At 30.5% G+C, this 22,024-nt stretch overlaps 1 protein-coding gene across 1 annotated transcript; it reads left to right on the top strand.

The window, feature by feature from the left end:
• The first annotated feature begins 4,041 nt into the window (after window positions 1-4,041).
• On the top strand, window positions 4,042-18,030 carry LOC124365951. Its single transcript, XM_046822095.1, has 3 exons — window positions 4,042-4,200; window positions 14,648-14,787; window positions 16,586-18,030. Exons 1-3 carry the CDS (start codon window positions 4,120-4,122, stop codon window positions 16,884-16,886), a joined length of 522 nt encoding a protein of 173 aa, XP_046678051.1. The 5' UTR covers window positions 4,042-4,119; the 3' UTR covers window positions 16,887-18,030.
• The last annotated feature ends 3,994 nt before the right edge of the window (window positions 18,031-22,024 follow it).

Below are 22,024 nucleotides of genomic sequence, written 5' to 3'. Positions count from 1 at the left end.
AAACCTATTTCTTGTTTCCCACAACTATATTATAATCAACTCATCAGATGTTCGATAACGTCTGAAAAAAAGAAAAAACATAAGAAAGAAAATATTATAGGTAAAGTCGACAAGCGACATTCTTTATTTTGTTCAAATAATTACGACTAAAACTACACTGTATGATGTTTGATCCCTTTCTCTTATCAGTATTTAAAGGCAAGCCGTGATAACTCAGCTGTCATTATTTCGTTACCTTATCTTTATTAGCGTTGGACATTACTAAAAAATAAATAAGTAATTTTCATAATACAGCTGCATTATTTCGAAACTCAAGAAGTCATCATTAAAAAGTGGAGATAATGCAATGTGCCTTGCTTAATTTTATTACTTTCGCCTTTGTCTAAATTACCGTTTGGATTTCATCGTATTTTTAGATTTATACAAATTTACTGAAAACTTATTTTGCACGGTGACGTGTTTATTTATTGTTAAATTAACCATAATAATACATTACAATTACAGTAATTCACACAAAATAATTTATCGGTTGTATAGTTTAATTTTGTTCTATTTTAATAACCAAGGAACGTCATAATGTACGGAATCGTATGTTATGTTAATGTTATTTTGAAATATTGAAACTTATTATTTATTGGAAAGAAGTTATACTTCATTATACTCAATCAAGCGTAATATTTATTACAACTGTGAGTGTAGTTAGGAATTATTTCAGATTGCAACATACGTAACAGAAGAGGTTTGTAACGAAAAGACATATTATTCTAAACAGAAAAAAATAAGTTCATAAAATATTTTACTTAAATCTGCCAACTGCAGGATCAAAATCAACTTCACGTTCCAGAAGGGTTTTTGTAATTTCCAATTATGATCTCCAAATCAGAAATCACTTTAAGAATAAAAATGTATGTACAGTTCAGTTCAATAATTTCTAATAATATTTACAATATGCAAATATATATTGTAATTCCAGGCTTACTTTAGACCAAATAATTACTAATATTTTGCACAAAATAAAAATATTCAGCTGCCACTTGGACTGCATTCATACGTTTCCTCGGATACTGCAGAGAAAGTATATAAGGGAAGGAAAGACATCCAATAAGTCCATCCTTGGCAGTAAAAAAATCTTTCTTTTCCAGCCAATGTAAGTACACTTACCTTATGCCGTCAAGCAATACAGCGTTGATATTTTACCTTCAGATTTTCTACACAAACAACGCCCACACCAAGTACTTTCCATAATTTGGACCTTTTAGACATAAGACATAAAATATAGTTTTGTCAATATACTTTGCACTATATATTTTTATACCGAAGTACAGAGTAAATATCTGAAGTAAGCTAATAAATCAATCTTAACCTTCAGAACATAAATAATAATTTACTAAACTCTCTGATTTAAAAGATCACATTAATCCTGGAATGAATCGCTGATTGACTTTTAAAACTACACATCCATTAAAGTTATACTCCTATTACCCTAATTATTTCCATCATGTTAACGTAAAGTTCCCAAATAAATTTCATAATAAGAATATTCCAATTTAACTGGACGACCACAAACCTTGGCTCCACCAAGTAAGGATAATTATGAAGGATGAATGTTGAGCTGTATTTAACTCCTTGACCACAAACCTCCGCCTATAACAACCCAAAACTAATTAAATTTAAGCCTAAACATTAATGAAAAAACAACACTGGTTCTTCAGAAAAGGCTAACAACGTGTAGTTGCACTACTGGCTTTGATCACCGAAAATAAAAAGGCAAGAACTGAATTACTTGTATAATTTACTGTACGAAACGTCAATATTAATATTTACAAGAAGTCACGGCTTATTTATTACAGGCAACACTAATACTTACAGACAGACTCGGGGGAACGTGGCTTCGTGCCTGAGACACGTTAATTAGTCTAGCGGATATCACCATACTTGTACTGAGAATTGGGTATGTAATTCAGCCACGAATAAATAATCGGAGATTTTCAATTATAATAATTCTATCGTAATATTATTTATTGCAATCAGTACAACGCATGCACTTAAATCCCAATAAAAATTGTATCATTGTAGAGTTTTAGAAGCAATGGCAGCTAATACAATATGTTGTAGAAAGTATTTTCTTGCAATTTAACGAAATTATAATTCATTATTTTTCTCCCCACTTCATAGGAAAATGGCCCTATTTTATAAAATAACTACATATTAGTTAGTAAATATGATTGATTTAGTCGTTTAAAATATTAACATCAAATTATAACAATTATTATAAACCAAAAAATTATTATAAATCAATAAAATTATTATAAACATAATAAATATTTATAATACAGCATTTTTCAAAACCACTACTTAAATATCTCCAAAATACAAAAAATAAGTAGAGCTTCAATAAGCGTATCCAATCTTGAAGTTTAAAAGTGAAGTTCAAAACGTTAAACATAATTCAAATTAAATTCTCATGAACTGCAACAAATAAAATAACAAAGTCCAAAAGATATGAATAACATTATAATGTTATCAAACTTCTATATGTTTAATGTGTTAGCCTTAATGGTCTTTATTACAGCACTATTGAGGTAAGTTTAAGTGATAAGTTCATTTACGAAAGTTGCATTTGTGCATGTATGATCAAGTAGGACTACACATGATTTAAACCGTATTTTGAACAGAGAGTAACATTTAAATACAGCTTTAATCAATTTAATGAGTCACTTTCTTTTTGCCATAACCTTTGCTTACTAAAGAAATAAATATAAAATGTAACAAGAATTTAATTATCTCAAAGTCTACTTAGGAGTAATAAACAGACACATCTTGTGGTAATTTAATCTTTTTAGATAACCTATTTTTTCGACTACAAAAATCCATAGTATTAGCACATAGGGACTGCAGCGAAGGACCAAGTAGTTACTCGCCTCACTGGAAAACACCCTCCTTTCTACACACACACACGCGCGCGCGCACGCACACGCGAGAGCGCAGAGTGTTGGCACCAGCCGTTTTTCGTTACGGGTTGTTGAATTACATCTTGAGACCCATGAGTAAGCTATACTGTGTGACAAATTACACTGTATAACACTGTTATTAGATATGATTACATTTACTGTCTATGTATACTATTCACTTTAAGGCAAAAATACAAATAATTACAGTTGGCTTGGGGAAGTGCACTAGAAGACTATACGGTGGAAATGCGAATGCATCCGGTCTGAATCTCTTGAGCTTTTGTGAGTATGGGTGTGAAACTAACTAGAGCCAGCTACAGTTCCTACTAGATAATACTGTAACGTGGTTGACTATTTATTTCTTTCTGAGTGGAAATTTCTCCATCGATATCACGATAGACTAGACTGAGTGCTTATTATAGAGCAAATATGGTCTCGGGTTTCTTTATATTATTTAATTAATTTAGTCACGAGGCTAAAAATTTAATTAAGCATTCTTCCATATGTATATATTTCATTCTTAGTCTTAACCATTTTATGGTACAATATCATAGTTTAAGTTAAAACGCATGTATATCTAAACTTAATTTTATCCTAATAGTTATTATAGTCTAAATGGCAATTGAAAATAATGTAAAGTACCCATCATGGAAATTAAAAGCTATTTGGAATCGTATGAATATTTGTTTCGAATAAAGTACTTCACAAAACTCATCGACCACCGATTAAATGAGTAAAATATTTCATTTGTAGCAATATCATTATTGAACATAAGTAAGATTACCGCAGGTATAGACATATCCTACTATAATTAGATACTCTCTTATCGTAACTGCATTGCATTTCAATTAAAAAATGTATTACACTCTATCGTAAATATACACACTGAGGGCATGAGTATTATACAATAGTAATTTTAATGATTCGTATTGACTTGTGCATTGTATACGCCACTCCCGGTACGTCAAGTTAGTAGTTTCTAAAAGCCTTTTGTACTTTGAACTTATCCACTGGAATAGCGAACTGGTCAGACAATAGCCATGTTCAGGCCTTAGCCTGTAGAGAAGGATACTCCTACCCCTTCGTTGCTCAACATTCATTCCTGCTCTGCCCTTTCCTGGGACAGCTTGTCTGCCTGGCTTCATCTGGTTACTTATAACTAGCTACAATGGCGAAGATGAGTTTTGTGCCATCTTTTCTCCTCGTATTCTTTCTCGTCTTCGTAGCTGCGTCGTACGACAAGAGAGATGTAAGTGTTGTAAGTGATAGTTTCTAATATTATTGAATTAACATGTTGGTTACAAGTTCTTCTTGCTTTCATTGGCACTTAAAACATGATTTCTCTCAAGTAATTCTTTTATCGTCATCTTGATTTGAAATTTTAATGTATTTCATAATTAACTCTTTTAAAATGAAAATTGAAATTGGAACATTTTTAGACCAGACATGAAATTTTTTAACCAGTACAAACATGAATCTGTACGTTACTACTTTTGCGTTTTCAACGATTGACACTCGTAGTAATTACTGAAAATATTAACCTCCAGTTGCCCCCCACGTAAGCGCAACATTTACCATTTAATACAAAAATATAAAAAATTTGACTGGAAATGTGTTACAATTTAAACTAAAGAATTTCCCTGTATTATATTCTAGGAACTATTAATTGCACTGCAAATTATAATTCTCAAGCTCAGTAAAATACTCTTCTGTACACATCAGATTTAAATTACACATTATGGTTACAGTATAACATTTTAAAATTATGTTTCTCACATTTATTATTTTATTATTTAGACACCCTTTAACTACTAGCCTCATCATTTCAGATGTGTATCAAATTAATATTTTGAATCAATATACTGTATAACCATTTAATAAAATAGGTAATTTTTAGAAATGTGATTTAATAACATTTTATCCATAGGTAATGATACGTGTCGCAGTAAGTTTGCAATTATATCTTTAAATGCATATCTTGAAAACTCAAATATATTAGACAAAAGAGCACTCGGCAACGGCTTAAATGAACTTGTAGAAAATCGCTGACCACAAAACTACGTAACTTTTAAAATTTAAAATAAATTATGTTCAGCACACAATGACGCAAGTATTTATGAAAATTATTTGAAATTAATTGTTATTATAAGCGAATATTTACCCGAGGTTTGGCAATAATATATGAAGAAATGTAAACAAATTATTTATTAACATTTATTGTTTTATTATTATTAAACTTGTGTGTGTACGGAAAAGTATTTAATTTAACTATACCGTCCTTACCATATCTATATTTACATAACATCAACATTTTACCATACTCAAAGTTATTTTCTAACTTTGTCTAATAAGTCATTACAGAGAGAAAGATTTAACACACACACACACACCCACACGCACGCACGCACACGCACACAACAATTATGTGTTTTGTAATTAATACTAATAATTTGTTTGTGTACAACTACTCCACTAATTGTATATTTTAAATAGAATGCTATATCTACTAAAATCACTTGCCAAACTTATTATTTAATGAAATAAGTTAGTTTAAAGAAGAACTTGAAAATCCTACAAGAAACTATGAACGAAGTTTTCGGTATTTTATATTTAACCCTACTTTTGAGTTGTTGGTTTTAAATTTTCTGGATCCAAATTTTTCATGCCTTTTAAGTAATTAAAACATACAATTTTATTTTTAAGCCCATCCTTTGTTCGGAAATAGATGTTTTTCCAACTAAATCTGTATACTCTTAATCGTACACGACCACTTTAAAGATCGCTTGTACAAGGCAGGAGCAAAAAACAACTGATATCTTTCATCTGTGACATGTTATCGCTCCCGGCTTGTGCAAACGTATCTAGTGGTCGTGCTCGCTTATTGATTGACGGATTTCGTGGAAACAATTATCATTGGAATTTTAATTAAGTTGTTCAAATATCTGATGTCTAGTAAATGTTTTATAACTAGACTAGTGTTTTGGATAAGTGACTTTAAAAGTTTTCACCTGACGTCATTTTGTTAATATTAAAGAAAATAACACATTTTTCTATTCTTCCCTTATCTATTGAAACATATGTGCCATATTTGATTTCTTTAGCTTAAATAGTTTTAGATATTTAGATTAATAGTTTTTAAATATTTTTATTTAAAATTCAAAATGGTGGCTAGCGGTCAAACGAGGAATTTCTCAACGTATGATTATATGACATTATATTTTTGATATTATGAGTACTATTAGCCAAACTCTTTTGTAAATACCCTGTATGTATACAGCACAAACTCCGCCTACTGAAATTGTCCTCTTGTAAAAAGTTAATTATTTTTGCATTTTAAGTTAACAAAGTCTTCCAAAAACTTTAGAAAAAACTTAATAATTAGTTCGGACTTATTCAAACGCGACCTTACATACCACATGTTTTTATTTTTATTTTTATTGTTATACATACGGGTTACAGATAAATTTTGATGTTGCCTAAGACGTTTTGATCAGATTTTCCTAAAACTTTAAGTTGATATATATATCAACTTAAAGTTGATAATATAGTAAGTGATATATGATATAAGATGATAGTAAGATAATATAGTAGATAATAAGTGATAATATAGTACTTTAAAGTCAATAATATACAGTATATATATATAATTCATATATTTGGACTCTTACCTTTACCTGTAATGTATTTATAGAAAGGTTCATATTAAATTAATAAAATATATGGTATTATTTTAGAATTAGTTATATAGAATGGCTAAACAGGATATATACAGGGTATTTGGAAAATATTGGCAAAAATCCTAAGAAAATTATGTTAGACAAAAACACGTAAAAATCAATATGAGCATAAAGACTTATCACGGTTTTTGAGTGATTTTTGTCATGTATTTTTCTCTAATAAAATATATAAAAAACTTTAATACAAATAACTGGGAAATTTGATACAGGGATATTGATAAAAAAAATAATATCACCTTTTTTTAACGCGTAATAAACAAATATTAAAAGTGTGTTTCTCAAACTGTTATTTTTACAAACTTTTTGCAAGATTAGGCACTTTAATGAAATTCTGTATTGTATTTGTTTGAATGTAAATAGTTACGACTACTTTATTGTTTATTTATTTGATATTGATGTACGTGTATAAAGGCTATTTTTAGATTCAGAGAGTGATTTTTAAATTATTTTTTTAGCATAATTGACAGCCGTTTTGAAATAAAACGGAGCATTTCTGTAGACAAAATAAAAAAATCTTTACTTTTATGTTTCAACCAATTTAAATTATTAGATAACGTTTTGTTTCAGAAAATGTTTATGTAACATTTTTGCACAGATAAAGGTGTTTAATAAATCTAATATTAAAATTTTTAATCATGACCTATATTATTTATGAAATAAATTCATATATTTTAAATAAGTCAATAAAGTAGTAGGAAGGAGTTTTAAACTATTCAAATTATTATTTTTTTATTCACTCTTAATTTATGGTGTAACAAAAATGAATCATTTGGCCTGTTCAATTTCCTTATAACAATGAAACGATAAAATATATACCACCATACTAATGGCTGATTCTTATGGTCAAAGCTAATTTGTAGTATATGGATAATCAGTACAAATTTTATCCAATTCTTATTTATTAATGATGATATCTGTTGATGATATTCTGGTTAGAAAAGGATACCTTTTATCGTAAATATATAAAACTATTTATTCTTTCTTTCTCTGTATAAGTGACTTTATGCCAGTTATACAAGTCTTCAATGAATAAAATTATTATCTAAAATACTCGTATCGAGAATCAACTTTTTCTCAAAATGTGTAATGGTTAATTTTAAATAGACATGAAAATACTTAAACTCAGAAATGATTCGATTTTTGGTCTCAATTTTAATAGTGTTTTCATATCTATGAAATTCATTACTAGAATCTTTTAGTATAGTCTAATTGACAGAATGAACCTATTAGAATCTAGGAATAATTTTTACTGTTGAGTTATAAAACAGTGTGCTACTAATTCGTTTTATTACTTTTACATGTTTTTCTCCTTCTGTAATTTTAACAAACAAAAATACAGCAAAGGCAGCTTGTTGTTGAATAGTTTTTGTACTATTATTTTGTTATTAAATAGCAAACAAAATTACTGTTATACCTTTCCATTTACCTTATTTATACAAAAACTTAACGATACCTTCAAACTAAAACAAATTTCTTACTGGCTAATTTAAATATGTAGACATATCCATACATAGGAAACCGAATTCTCTTGTGCCTGGGAGAACAACTATATGCAAACAACACCAGGCAGTTGAATGTCAATAGCCACAAGGCATTGTCTATCTGTTCGACACAACCTACATCCACATCAACCATATTACATCATTATCTATTTCCGAGTTATGTTCAAGGCAATGTAAAAAATTTATAAAAGTTTATTGCATAACTTGTAGTTAACATACGATTAAGTAAGAAAATTAATAAACATGTTTGAAACTTGGATCGGATCTCTATACTGTATTGTTAATTGTATCGTGCCGATGTATTGACGCCAACGCGTCTCTTTATATTTAATTGTTTTGGGAATCTTTTGCTGTCTGATTGCCAATATTACTGAACCAGTATTATTTACATATTGGAAGGGTACGCCAATAAGGTCTTATCAAACCTTTAGATAACCTAATAGCCCTTCGTGAATGACTACAGACACACATTGGGGGCTGGATACTTCCAGGGAGAACAGTGTAAACCTGGGTTGTAAGGACCAGACAGTCCTTCTTAAAATATTTTTGTTGTTTGTATGTCTGTCCGTCTGTCAATAACTCTTCATATAGAGGTTCTAAGATATTTCGTATATAGGGCCTTCATTTTCAAAGGAAGAACATGGCTTGGGGGTATAAGGTCGAATGGTAAGGAAATTTCAACAATCCAAGAGAAACTTATATTCAGTTCATTAGAAACCTTCCTTACATTCTGTAGAGTCCTTCGATACTCCTTTGTTTCTGTATATTAAGTATAAAAGTATGTTACAGCCTTAGCAAACAATTTAACTATTTCAACCAACCTCTCACTATCAGCCTGACTACACACGTAACTTTAGAAAACGTAAAAATTGAAGTCCATAGCAAAAATACTGAATATGTTAAGTTTTAACGTTTAAAAAAACTTTTTAATTACCACTCAAAAACTCTTAGAGATATACACATGATTACAAAGAAGAACAATGCAATTTAATGCTCATTTTAACTTTTTTACGATTGTAAGAGAAATTGTTTGATCATTTTCTTCCTGTACTGTCCCTTTTGAAATAAAATTACAACGTTTGGTGTTCATCATGTACCTCTGACACCAACACCGGCTGTACAAGATAATGACTATCTAATCACTAGGCTAATCATTATTATTATTTGAACTGTATAAATATCTAGACCTAGTACAGAGAGAGAACATTTTGCAAGGAGTGTAATCTACTAATCCTGAAGGATAGTAAGGAAATGCATTAACGAATGTTAAAAATCATTTATTATTTGCTCGTTAGCGAAGTCTTTCACTGGAGGGGCTGGAAACTTTATTTCAGTCTGATTGTCTATCTGTCCGCAAGGTATCTCAAAAGCTAATTGACTGAATATAAATTTAAAAGTACTTACTTTTAAAATAATAATCTTTTTTTACTTTGATAGTGAAAATTGCAACTTCGTCAATTGTTTTGATAGATTTTCGATGATTGGGATAAGTATTACCAAACATAAAGTAATGTGATATAACTCCATAACACTTAACAATACTCTTAATAAATTGCTGTGTTAGTATATTCTGTAACTTGAGGAGTTTGAAGGGGAAGTGGCCCATAAACATGAAATTTTGCAGAAACTTCATTTGTATACTGGAAGAATATTTTTAAATAATATTGTATGTCACTATGTGGGATTTGGCTGAGCGGGACCTAAAGGATTTACATTGTTGTCTTGAGTAACCATGATGGCAACGAGAAATCAGTGCAATTATACCCTTAAATAAATGTTTAAACAAGCAGAATATAATCATATGAGATTTTAACATATGCCTCATTACCACATGCAGCTTATTCGTACAGTGAATAGAATAAGTATTACAATGTAGTTCCGTCCTTATCTTACCGGAATGTTTATCATTTTAACACTGAAATGAAACCTACATTATAGAAAAATGTGAATGTTCATGTGGCAAGCTATTTCGAGAAACATCTTTCTACATAGACTATTAAAGAGTTATATTATGGTGCATATCCAACCAAGGAATTTTGGTGTTCGTCATTAAAGCTTACCACTTAGTAGGCTCACACAATATATCTTTTATCAGTTGCTATCTGTGTGAATACTGTTACGCAACACCTGTGTGGCCTACTCCTATTTTGTTCATTGAGGCGAAATCGAGTGCAAACAAATAGCCCATCCTCGCACTTGCCTTCACATATATCCAAGTAAGAGAGCCTGGGTACGGGAGATCCTATCCTTCCAAAGTTAGGGAATAGGGATAGGGATATTCCAGTAATAATTATTGACTACGTGTATCCCCAGAGACACTTCCTCATCCAGGCAAAGGTGAAGGATGGTACTTAGGTTCTAACCAACGCAGTTTCTAGTCAAGTAAAGTGAGCGGTGTGGGGTATGAATTTGGTTGCTTCAAATAACTATTATAGGTCAACCGCTATTAAAGAAACCTCCGCAGAAGCAAATTTCTGAGCAGTACCGCGCAGTGGGGTGGGGAGTGGGACCAGCACCTTCTTGTATCTGTTTATCAGCTGTGTGGATCGTATCTCGTTCTCACAGTTTTGTTTACACTGCAGCTACTTTACCTGTTCTATAACTATATATTTTTGTGTGTAGGCTAATACAAGTGTCGAAGTCTAAGCGTAAAATATTAATTAAACGGATTAATGTAGCCATACATGTATACAGGAAACATTGTTATTTTGAGGTTAGCCGTGCAGTGGCAGTGGCCATTATAGATGTGTCGTTCAATTCCAACGGGTCAGCCAGGTTAACGTGTGATCCGGATCAGAGTGTTTCAAAAGACCCGTTCACTTTTTAAAGTTTTGTTCAATTTTGCCTGACAATTGAATAAATTTGATATTCTTTTCCAAATCAAGTATACGAAATGAAATGAAAATGGTTTATTTTGCCAAAAATAGTACAATAAAACACATATACGAGTACATATACACGTAGTGCAACAAACGTATGCACATACATACAATGTCTGAAACCATGTATCAGAGTGTAACAATACGGTACTTATACGTAGTTTGTTATTTCTTATTATATAAACCTTGTAGTAATTCTATTTAATTCAATTAAAATTTGAAAAAAGAAGAGTAGTATAACTGGGAAAAGCCTACGTGGGCCTAGAGCCTGTGCTAGGCTCTGGTCGTGAATATTGGAACTCAAAACTAATAATAGAACAAATCATATTATAAGTAAAAAAAAAAAATATGGTTGCCTGTAAAGTCGGTTTTACGGGCGAAGATTTTACGTGACAACGTCTTTTTCTCGGTAGAATATTTATTGATATGAATATTATTAAATTGCACAATAGGAACAAGGAATTGAATGAAAATAAGAATTGCACAAATTTTAACTATAGAAATATATTTGTTTACTAAAACATTGTACATAATTTGAAATTAATTAAAATTTGTTATTGTAAATGGTAAAGTTGAATAAAACATTTACTAAAATTGGAATTTGAAATTCTTGCTAAACACAGTTAAATTCTAACTCCGCGCGTGGTGATTGGTCGGTTTAGTTCGTTTGTTTGGTCGCACTGTTATGACAGGTTAGAGGTTATAATTTGTTATTTTAAATGTTTGACTAGCAATACGCGCTGTTTCTTCTCAATCGACTGAATTACGATTGATTGCAGAGTGATTTAAACTAATAATTTACTTAACACTATCAACATTTGTCAATAGTATGACATAACCTATAAACTCAGTTTCTCAACTTTTGTGTCAATCTAACAATTAATCAATCAATCATAGTTTACGATAATGAAATATCAGTGTACAATTATTTACCTTTATTGTTGTAGTTGTTGTAAATGACGAATCTAAGCACTCCACATTTTCACGAATAAACATAGTTATCTGCTTTATCCCGTGCGGCGGACCCACAGTTATCTGCTTTATCCCGTGCGGATCCCGTGCGGCGGACCCACTGGACGGGCATCGTAACGTTACCGGGCGTTACACTTTTTCATGAGTGACTCCGAGCCGCAACCTAATTTAAGACGTTGTCACGTCAAAAATAGTATTTTTTTTAATTTTTGAGATTATTAATTAATGGTTATAGAATGTATTTTCACTCCGGCTGGATGGCAATGACAACAGTGACCACGCAGGCAATTGATAAGTCACATTGATAATGATACGTAACCGAGTATAAATCTAGTTTTGCTGCACTGTCGTATGAAGTATTAGTTATGGTAATTATAGTGAAGGACAAACCGAATAAAAATAAATAGTGAGGAAGGGTTAGAAGTTAAGCGATAATAAGGGACAACAAGTCTATATACTTCTTCGCCATCTAACGATAATAACCAATCCTTCACGCGTTTTTTAAACCAGTAAAGATTAGGTAATTGAAACATATAAGCGAAGTTGTAACTCAAACACACGTTACGGCACAAATACAAATTTGTTACGCTGAATGATTTTTTTAATATAGAAACTGTAATGCCGACTTGATGCGAGTATCGTGTGTTACGAGTATAAGTTGTCAACGCAAAAAGAGTATGAAAATTAGTGTATATTAAATAAGAATTACTTTGATAAACAAATGTCTTATAGTCATTAGTTTTGCCTCGAAAAAAAGTAATTCTGAAGAATAAGTTGTACTATTAAAGAACATTATCTTTAGTATTGTTTTCTGTTTATTAATTAATGGCTCAAGAATAGTTTTGAAAGCAGCACCATAGACTATAATACCAAATGAAAGTTGGGATTGAACGAAAGCAAAATAGGCCACTTTAATTTCCTTATCTGTGAGTACTTCTCACAATTGTCTGAAGGCAAATATGTACTTTCGGATTCTATTTCTCACAAAATTAATGTGTTTTGACACATTCACATTATGATGTGATTTAAAAAAAATATATTTACAGGTATTGAATCGTGTCCAGGAGCGAAATTTCCTCTCAAACTGGATACGTATCGTACAGCCTTTTGTAACAGTGCGTAATTTGAAGGTCGAATTAAGCCTATAAGATCGGTCATCGAAAAAAATTTTTATATTTGAGCCACTAGAGTTCGCCAAGTTCTGACCCACATTAGTAAAGAATTCATTAAATTCGTTGGCTACTTCAAGCTTAATTTTGTTATTGAATAAATATTTATTTAGCTGGAAAGAAACTTTGCTAACCTCTCCACCACTCAATGTATTTACAACGCCCTTCCCAAAACATTTTTAAATCCCCCTTGTCTCGGTCGAATTTATCACAAAAATAATATTTTTAGTTGCTTTAAATTTCTGTTTAAAATTTCCATATTAAATGGTTGCTTTTCCACCAATTTAATTAATTAATTTCTTTCTCTTATAGCTTGGACTAAATCTGAAGTAATCCAGGTTTTAGCTTTTTTGACCTAGTTTTAAATTTATTCGACTGGCTATTGAAATTGTAATAATATTCTGAAGCTGTAGTGAAAAAAACATGTATATTACTGATGTTAATAATTGATTACCAATTAGCATTTAAAAGGTTATCATGTGGTAAACACATGGTTGATATAGGTGCGATTTGCAGGGACGACCTGAGAGGAGGCGTTCTGTGCAGTATTGTGCATAATATTATTTTAATGAATCGTTGAAACTTATGGTCAGCCTGAGTATTATGAAAAGTGGTGGGAACTTAATTGGTTAAATGTATAAAATGTGTTATTTATAAAAGTAAATTATTTTCAAACGAGCATGTGTCTGTTTGATGTTTAGTAATTTATTGAATCATTTGTAGTGAAATAACCTTATGATAAATCAAATGCATATCAATCAACCATGTTCATTGTTCATAAGTATTAACATTTAAAATATTTAGTAATGTATATAGTAACATATAGGCTAATTAATTTGTTTTAATCAGTTTTAATAACATATATTTACATTTACTAGATTCCTGAAACAATATATTTATTGTTTTATTTATATATATATATATATATATATATATATATATATATATCCATTTACTGTAAGATATGTTGTTTCTTCCTATATTCGAACAGTTTTTTGCAAGCGGACCCTTTCGTTCACTTGGTCATTCCGTTCAGTCGTTCATTTTGTTGAACACGATGACCGGTAAAACAAGCTCTAGCGGGAAGGCTTAGTAACTCTGTACTGACCGGTTCAACTGAACGGGTCGCAGCAGTGAACGATACCGACTGAGCCGAATTAGTCACCCGGATCAAATAGGGAGGCGGCGGAGGGGTATTTAACCCACCCTGCGTAAACTCAAATCAACCAAGGTTTTTTGTTAGCGGTTTACCTATAGTGGCCTTGGGTATGCATAGATAAGCCTTGTCTTCCATAAAAGGGTAACCGAACGTTAGGGTACCAATGAAATTTTGAAAATTGTTTATGAAATCAAACAATGCTTTAAAATATGATATGTAATATTATTTCATTGATGGACTTTATACCTTCTAACGTTATGATCTGTAAAAACTTGCAGGAGTGCATTGAAACCATGTTCACAACCGTTGCTGAGGGCATTGACCCTAACCGTACATGTGAGAAGCATGAACGTTGTGGATTTTGGGTGTACGACTGGGAGAAGGACGTAAAATATACCTCCGACATAATGACCAATGCGTAAGTTACCAGTTATTAAGTACCTATACTTTAATTTAATTTTCGGATCGTACAGTGTGAACTAGCATAGAGCTATCGGGAAATTATCTAATTATGCGAACTACATACATTTTAAACAATACGTTAGGCTATTTATACGGAGTATAATTTAAAAATCCATTTACATTCTAGCAATCACTTACAATAGTCAAAAGTCAAGCCCAGGAGTTATCGTCGTAAGGATGATAAGGTATAACTACCACCGTTATCTATAGATATACGTAAGTCCAGTTATACAATGTATAAGTTAAATAATAACTTCTGACAGCACGTAGAAAGACAGAAGTAAAAGGAGTTATCCTCGTCTCTAAGTATTGGTAAGGTATAACTACCATCGTCATTTTAGACATGTTCATTTATATAATGTATAAGTATAGGTCAAGTAATAACCACTGATAGCACATACAGGGACAAAAGTCGTAGGAGCTATCGTCGTCTGTGAGGTTGGGTAAGGTATATCTACCACCAACATTCTTAGATTATTTTTTTAGTCTATTTATATAGTGTATAGGTAAAATAGTAACTACTGATAGCACGCAGAGGTACAGACGCCATATGAGTTATCCTCGTCTTTGAGGATGATAAGTTACAACTATCTCAGTAACATATCTAGAAGACAGCAAAATGGAGAGTTAAAATCTAAAATGAGTTATTCGACATAAAGCTAGAAGAATTACTCTTTGAGCAATATGAAAACCTGGGTAGTGGAATGAAACTTCTTGTGTAAGATAAAAAGTTAAATAATTTTTACACTAACACCTAACTAAAATACAAAGTATATTTTTAATGGATCAGTTATAGTTTTACAAAAAGATCTTATTGTTATAACAAACAATTATTGGTAAATAATCGTAAATATTGTTCTCAAATGAATAATTACGTGTTTTATACAATTTTAGTTACAGTGTTAAGATTATTAATCTTGACTTAATTTAATTACGAAGTTATGTCTGCTTTTGCTTTATAACCAATTTATATAACTTGTGGAATAAAATCGATACTAAGAAAACTCATATTTTTAAGAACTTTTAATTGTTTTCCTTGATATAAATTGGTACACTAACAAGACATTTTCCTAACACCATACCAGGCAAAATCTATTACTACTTAACTTTGACTATATTACGAGTTAAATTTATTATTAAAAACAAAATAAAAATTATATTCATTAGTTTTAATTAGAGAGCTTAATTAGAAAACTTCCTCCAAGAAAGAAAGAGTTGGGATAGAGATGAATTATATATATAATTTTGCATTCCTCTTTTTTAATATATATATATATATATATATATATATATATATATATATATATATATATTATTTATTACTTAACAATATCATAATTTGATTAATTTTTCCTCGTACTATATATTGAAATATGAGGATCATTACTTTCTTTATCATGTCCACTGTGAACATACTAGTCTGTTCAGAATTGCCATCTTAAAATGTAAGAAGTAAGTAACCAGATCCTGTCTTACAGTTTGGATCATAACATATAAAATTTCATAAAGTTTTAAAAATTAATTTAAAAATGAAAAAGACCAAATTTTCTTGAATGGCACACTTTTTTAATTTTCAAAATTATCTTCTTACTGTAAATTTCTTTTACTGAAAACACGATAATCATTATATATAACCATTACTGTTGTTTTAGACACATAAACATCTTATTTGAGCTTTTGTCTAAAATATTAGGCTAGATGGAATTGATCTTTACAGTAAAATATGGTTCAATTGTGTGATCTGTTCTTTACAGGTGCATTTGCCACGATTGGCAAAAGTGTTTGGTGAACAGGAGAGAAGAGAATTACGCTATGAAGTACTACGCGTGCAGATGTGTTAACGTTACTGATCCGGAATCCAAAAATGAACCAGATTTAGATATCGCAAATTTGACTACCATAGAACCGGGAACTGATTTGGCCACAGAACGCGAAAAACTATTCTATGCAGAACTTGAAAAATTGGCGGCCTCTGATCCGGCAGAGGTATTGGTTACCGAACCGACAAAGGAACCGGTAACCGAAAACCGTGCAGAGACATCTGACGACCTTTAAATTCATTTTTCATAGTAAATTTAGACTGTAAGTTTTTTTTAGATACAAGACATTCCATTTTTATTGATTATGTTTGGATTTTCCGTCCTTCATTTTAATTTTTTACTAATTTAGTAGGTCTCTACTATGACCTTTGTAGTTACTTAACTACCTTACTTTTAAGTTAGTTATTACGTATCTTTTCATTTTATTTACGTCATATGTTTACATATGAAGGTTCCTCAGTGCATCAGTAGTTAGGCCTGTTTTTTGACAATGAGTTTAGTCTGGCCAGATAGCGATATTTTTAAACTTAGGAATAGGTTGCAAAAGGATTTACTAACTAACTTTGCGGCGTATGCTGTGTTTGGAAGGTGCGATTGGTAGTTATACTCGGAAAGGGCGTGAAGTTAGTCATATGTTTGTCCAATGCATTTGTCAATTTTTATGTTTTTTTAGAAATAGGTTGCGAAAGGATTTAACTAACTAACTTTGCGGCGTATGCTGTGTTTGGAAGTGCGATTAGTAGTTATACTCGGAAAGGGCGTGAAGTTAGTCATATGTTTGTCCAATGCATTTGTCAATTTTTATGTTTTTTTTAGAAATAGGTTGCAAAAGGATTTAACTAACTAACTTTGCGGCGTATGCTGTGTTTGGAAGGTGCGATTTGTAGTTATACTCGGAAAGGGCGTAAAGTTAGTCATATGTTTGTCCAATGCATTTGTCAATTTTTATGTTTTTTTAGAAATAGGTTGCAAAAGGATTTAACTAACTAACTTTGCGGCGTATGCTGTGTTTGGAAGGTGCGATTTGTAGTTATACTCGGAAAGGGCGTGAAGTTAGTCATATGTTTGTCCCCAGCATTTTTCAATTTTTATGGTTTTTATTATGTATTTGTCTTTTTAGTATTAATGATTTTAATATTTTAGTATTAATTGATCGTATTGAAGTGCCTTTGTCACTATTATTTTGTTGTAGAGCATAGAACAGGCGAAGTATTACAATTTTATTCTATGTAGTAATATAATGTAGAGCATAGAACAGGCGAAGTATTACAATTTTATTCTATGTAGTAAAATAATAACAATGTATAAGTTAAGTAAAGTCTTTATTGAGACTAAATACGATGTATTTCATCGATAGAATAAACTAAGCATTTTAAGTATTTATTGATTTTTACTCACCATTTAACCACATTACAATTATATTGACCCATAATTTACCTAAAATATTGAACAATAATTTATAGTGCTTTCAATATATTTTAAGCACGAAAAATATTTTTTTTTTTTCAAATTTATACTTCAATATCAGTAATGTATAACTCATGCGGTTATAACAAGCGGTGCTGTATACAAGTACTCATCAAAAATTAAAACAGCGTTTGATAAACTCTGTATAAACTCTCTCCTATGTTGTTTACTATATAAATACGGATGTTAAAGAGTAATGTTTAAAAAACATGGTCTTCTACCTCATTTATATACTTTAAAAGCAACAGTTACTAATACTTTAAATCATTTGTATATCCAAATAAATTACAAAGAAATACTTCGAATAAACAGTAACTGAAGAATTTTTCTTTTTTCTGAAATGCCGGTTGGGCAGGAAAATTACTCAAAATATAAGAACTTATGATCGGAAAATTTTAGACAAATGAATAAAAATGTAAATTTAGCATTTACTACAATCAGGTATTAAACTATGTTACTAAAATTGATGAATACAAAACTGGATTTATGTATGAAAATCTGTTTTTACTACCTTGAGAGTATTTAATTACAACATCGATAAAATCATGAACTATTAATGTTTTTATTTAGTTACTCAGTCCTTAGTTACTTAGTGAAATTACTTATAATTATATAGTTTCGTTTCAAATATCATAATAATGAATTTTATTTTTGTTTCTTCTTAGTACAAGTAATTTATATTTTTTTAATCATTAGCTCGTAAATATTTTATTACTAAATTTTGGCTAAAAAGATACTTAGCATTTATTTTAATAGATCAAGTCTCATCGTGCAAGATTTAAATAAAATCGTGAAGGAATTTGGAAAGACAATAATTACAGTAATTATTTGTTCTGACTGGTTTGAACGAATCTTAGCACATTAATTGTAACTATACAAGTACATACCATAGTCTAAATTTATTTCTACAATCTTATAATTTTTGTTTAATCTTCTGCAACATTCACATTTATGACCACATCGTTTCTTAATTATTATTTAAAATATTTACACTTGTTTATGAACATTTAAAAATTTGAAACAGCTATACTGCTGCTAATTTGTTTTATTTCACTTAATGTTTTAACATGTTGGCCGTTTTATATTAATATTTCTGATTATAAGTATTTTATGATATATTTAAAATGATCTTCTTTGTTCTCATATGCTTTAATATGGCAACTAAATCTGGGATTACTAATACATTTGCAACCTCATTTAGAAAAAAACTGTCATTACTGTGGGCGTTCACACTGATGCAAAATTGTATAACATCTTACACGCATTAAGACCAAAATATTTTACCTGTTCCAGGCAATTTAAATATTTTCGATGAACTTTTAACCCAATATGTATACATATAAGATTTAATGAGGAAAGATCGAAATTGAAAGAATATAACTTTTTTATAAGCTAAAGAGTTTGAACTGTTGGTGATTTAGAACAAAATCTGTTCCTATTTTATTGTAATAAGTTTGTGACACCTACCGATGTAGAGTTTCAAATATACCTTAAGCAATGTAGTATAAACATGCCAGCCTTTAAAATGCCGTGGTGTCGTTTTATACGCATAAACTGTCAAAACTTCTAGCCCTTCTTATCATTTTTAAACTACATCATTAAGTGAAATCTACTCCTACAGTGGGCTGTACTTAAAGGCATATTATTACAAATTTCTCAAATTGGAAAAGGCTACTTATCTACTCATCATCAGAAACTTATAATTAAGGAGTTTTTAGACGTAATTAAATGCTGTATAAGAGTTAATATCTTAAATATCCCAATTGTGCGCTCAACTGTGCATCTGATGAGCAATTAGAATACCCCTCCTCCACTTACAGCTATATTACACTACTTTTTGTAGGTGCACTAAATTTTGCACCTAATGAGACGTTTAGAATACCTCTCTACTTAGATTGCAATATCTTTTGTAGGTGCGCTCAATTTTGCACCTAATGACACAATTAGAATACCTATCTACTTAGATTGCACAACTTTCTGTAGTCTAGGTGTCTCTGATGTCGAAACAATGCGGGGGGGAGGTTCGTCTTAAGTGTCTTCGTTGTTCGTCACAGACTATTTATGGATCCTTTCAGAAAACAATTATTCCACATTTCAGGAGTCAAGTCCGCAAAAGCATCAGATTTCAGATGCTTCAAGTAAGAGGAAGGTGAACTTGAGTTAAATTCAAACGTTCTACTCATAAACAACAAAGGATCTAAATAATATTGCTAGTTTAAAATGAGTGAAGTCTACTTAGTTACTTCTTAATGGCTTTATCTTAATCAAGCAATTGTAAGATTGCCTTGTTAAACTTTATATTAATATATAAATAAATTTAAAAGTGAAATCTTTGTATTCATTTTTATAACTAAATTTAATTTAACTAACCTGAGCAACCATTAGTAATGAACACATTTAGACTTTCAAGGTTCCCTTATTTCATCTGAACATTTACAGTTTGATTTTACAAGTTTCAAATGTTTTAGAAGCAACTTTTTATAATAATTAACTCTCAATTAAACAAAAGAATGCTATAAAGCTGCATAATACCTTAATATTGTTCAAACAAAAATATATATATATTGAAATACGGCTTTCACTATTGAACTGGGAATGATAATAAATTAAATAAATATATCACAGGCAGCTAATTCTTATTTAAATTCCAAAATTAAATTTCAACTAAAAACTAGGGAAACTATAAGTATCTTTTATACTCACAATAAAAATATAACTTGTAATTCTAAGTCGTCATTAAGAGTTTTCATATATTCCATGTTTATGGGCACACATGTATAAAAATACTGTCAGATAAATTTTTCATTACTTTCGGAAATGTGACACTAAAAATATTGTAATGTAACACATTTCATTTTATGACATTTCTTTTTTTAGTTTTCCATGTGGATGCAAATACAGTATATTTAAGCTATCGTCATTATTATGAATAAACGTTGGTTGTAGAAAACGTAAATACGATATGTGGAATTTTAATTGACAATAAATAACATAAATTGAAGGATTGGAATCTGAAAACGTCTTTTGTGCATATAGCTTGAAGAATTTGAAGAAAAGTTGACTTGATTAATGTGAGGTAAACCAGAACTTTATAATATTGCTGGATACTTGTATTTGACAAGCAATTATTATATGTCACCGTTCTCGTCACAGGACATTCGCTTACGAATTAAAGTTCTGAAGTGGTAACCTAGAGAACTCCGCAATGTTACGCTTCGAAGGATGGTTGCCTTAATTTTGGTAAACGTTTATTTTCCAAACATATACATAAACATACTGTTTCTCTATCGTAAAAATGGAAGAGTCGAGTATTTGGAGATTTAGGTCTCATTATATTTATTAGACTGGCCTAAACCCAACGCCCTAAACCTGTTTAACAATACTATTTGCTCTCAAACTATTTTCCAGTTAGACTTCACTAATGCTCAGGCAAATCACACGATCGGGCATAGCCTATTATCCAGTTCTACTTTGACAACATACAAATTAAGTAGAACTGTCATTAAGTCCAAGCTCAATCCTTTCTCGAGATATCGAGCGGACAAATAGGTTTCACTGGCGCTCAGCCAAATACGATAGATGAATATGAACCATCCTTGAACTTTTTAAATGTTTTATAGTATACTTAAATTAAGTTTTATGTAAAATTTCGTGTTTGTAGTTACATTTTTTCTCCAGCTACAATTCAGATGATAATCACACAGATAGAGAGTAAAGAAAATTGTCCAGCTCTCAAAGTAATAGCATAATGTTATAATATCCACCTCTTTAGCTTAATTTGTTTTCGATATATCATTCAATAACGCTCAGATAAACTCATTAAAGGTCGTGCATTGTCATCAAATTGACGCTGCTTGTATACAAATTTGTTAGCCCTCTGAGCCATAGACTACGCTAATGCTCAGT

This window comes from Homalodisca vitripennis, chromosome 7, assembly GCF_021130785.1.
Source record: "Homalodisca vitripennis isolate AUS2020 chromosome 7, UT_GWSS_2.1, whole genome shotgun sequence".
NCBI lineage: Eukaryota > Metazoa > Arthropoda > Insecta > Hemiptera > Cicadellidae > Homalodisca > Homalodisca vitripennis.
Note: the sequence above shows the minus strand (reverse complement) of the source record. Positions and strands in the feature narration are given on the sequence as shown.

Excerpts from the sequence above, each read along its gene's own strand:
- LOC124365951 (XM_046822095.1), top strand. The coding sequence starts at position 4,120 with ATGGCGAAGATGAGTTTTGTGCCATCTTTTCTCCTCGTATTCTTTCTC. Across the intron at positions 4,201-14,647 it reads CGTCGTACGACAAGAGAGAT|GAGTGCATTGAAACCATGTT; the intron begins GTAAGTGTTGTA and ends AAAAACTTGCAG. Across the intron at positions 14,788-16,585 it reads TCCGACATAATGACCAATGC|GTGCATTTGCCACGATTGGC; the intron begins GTAAGTTACCAG and ends TGTTCTTTACAG.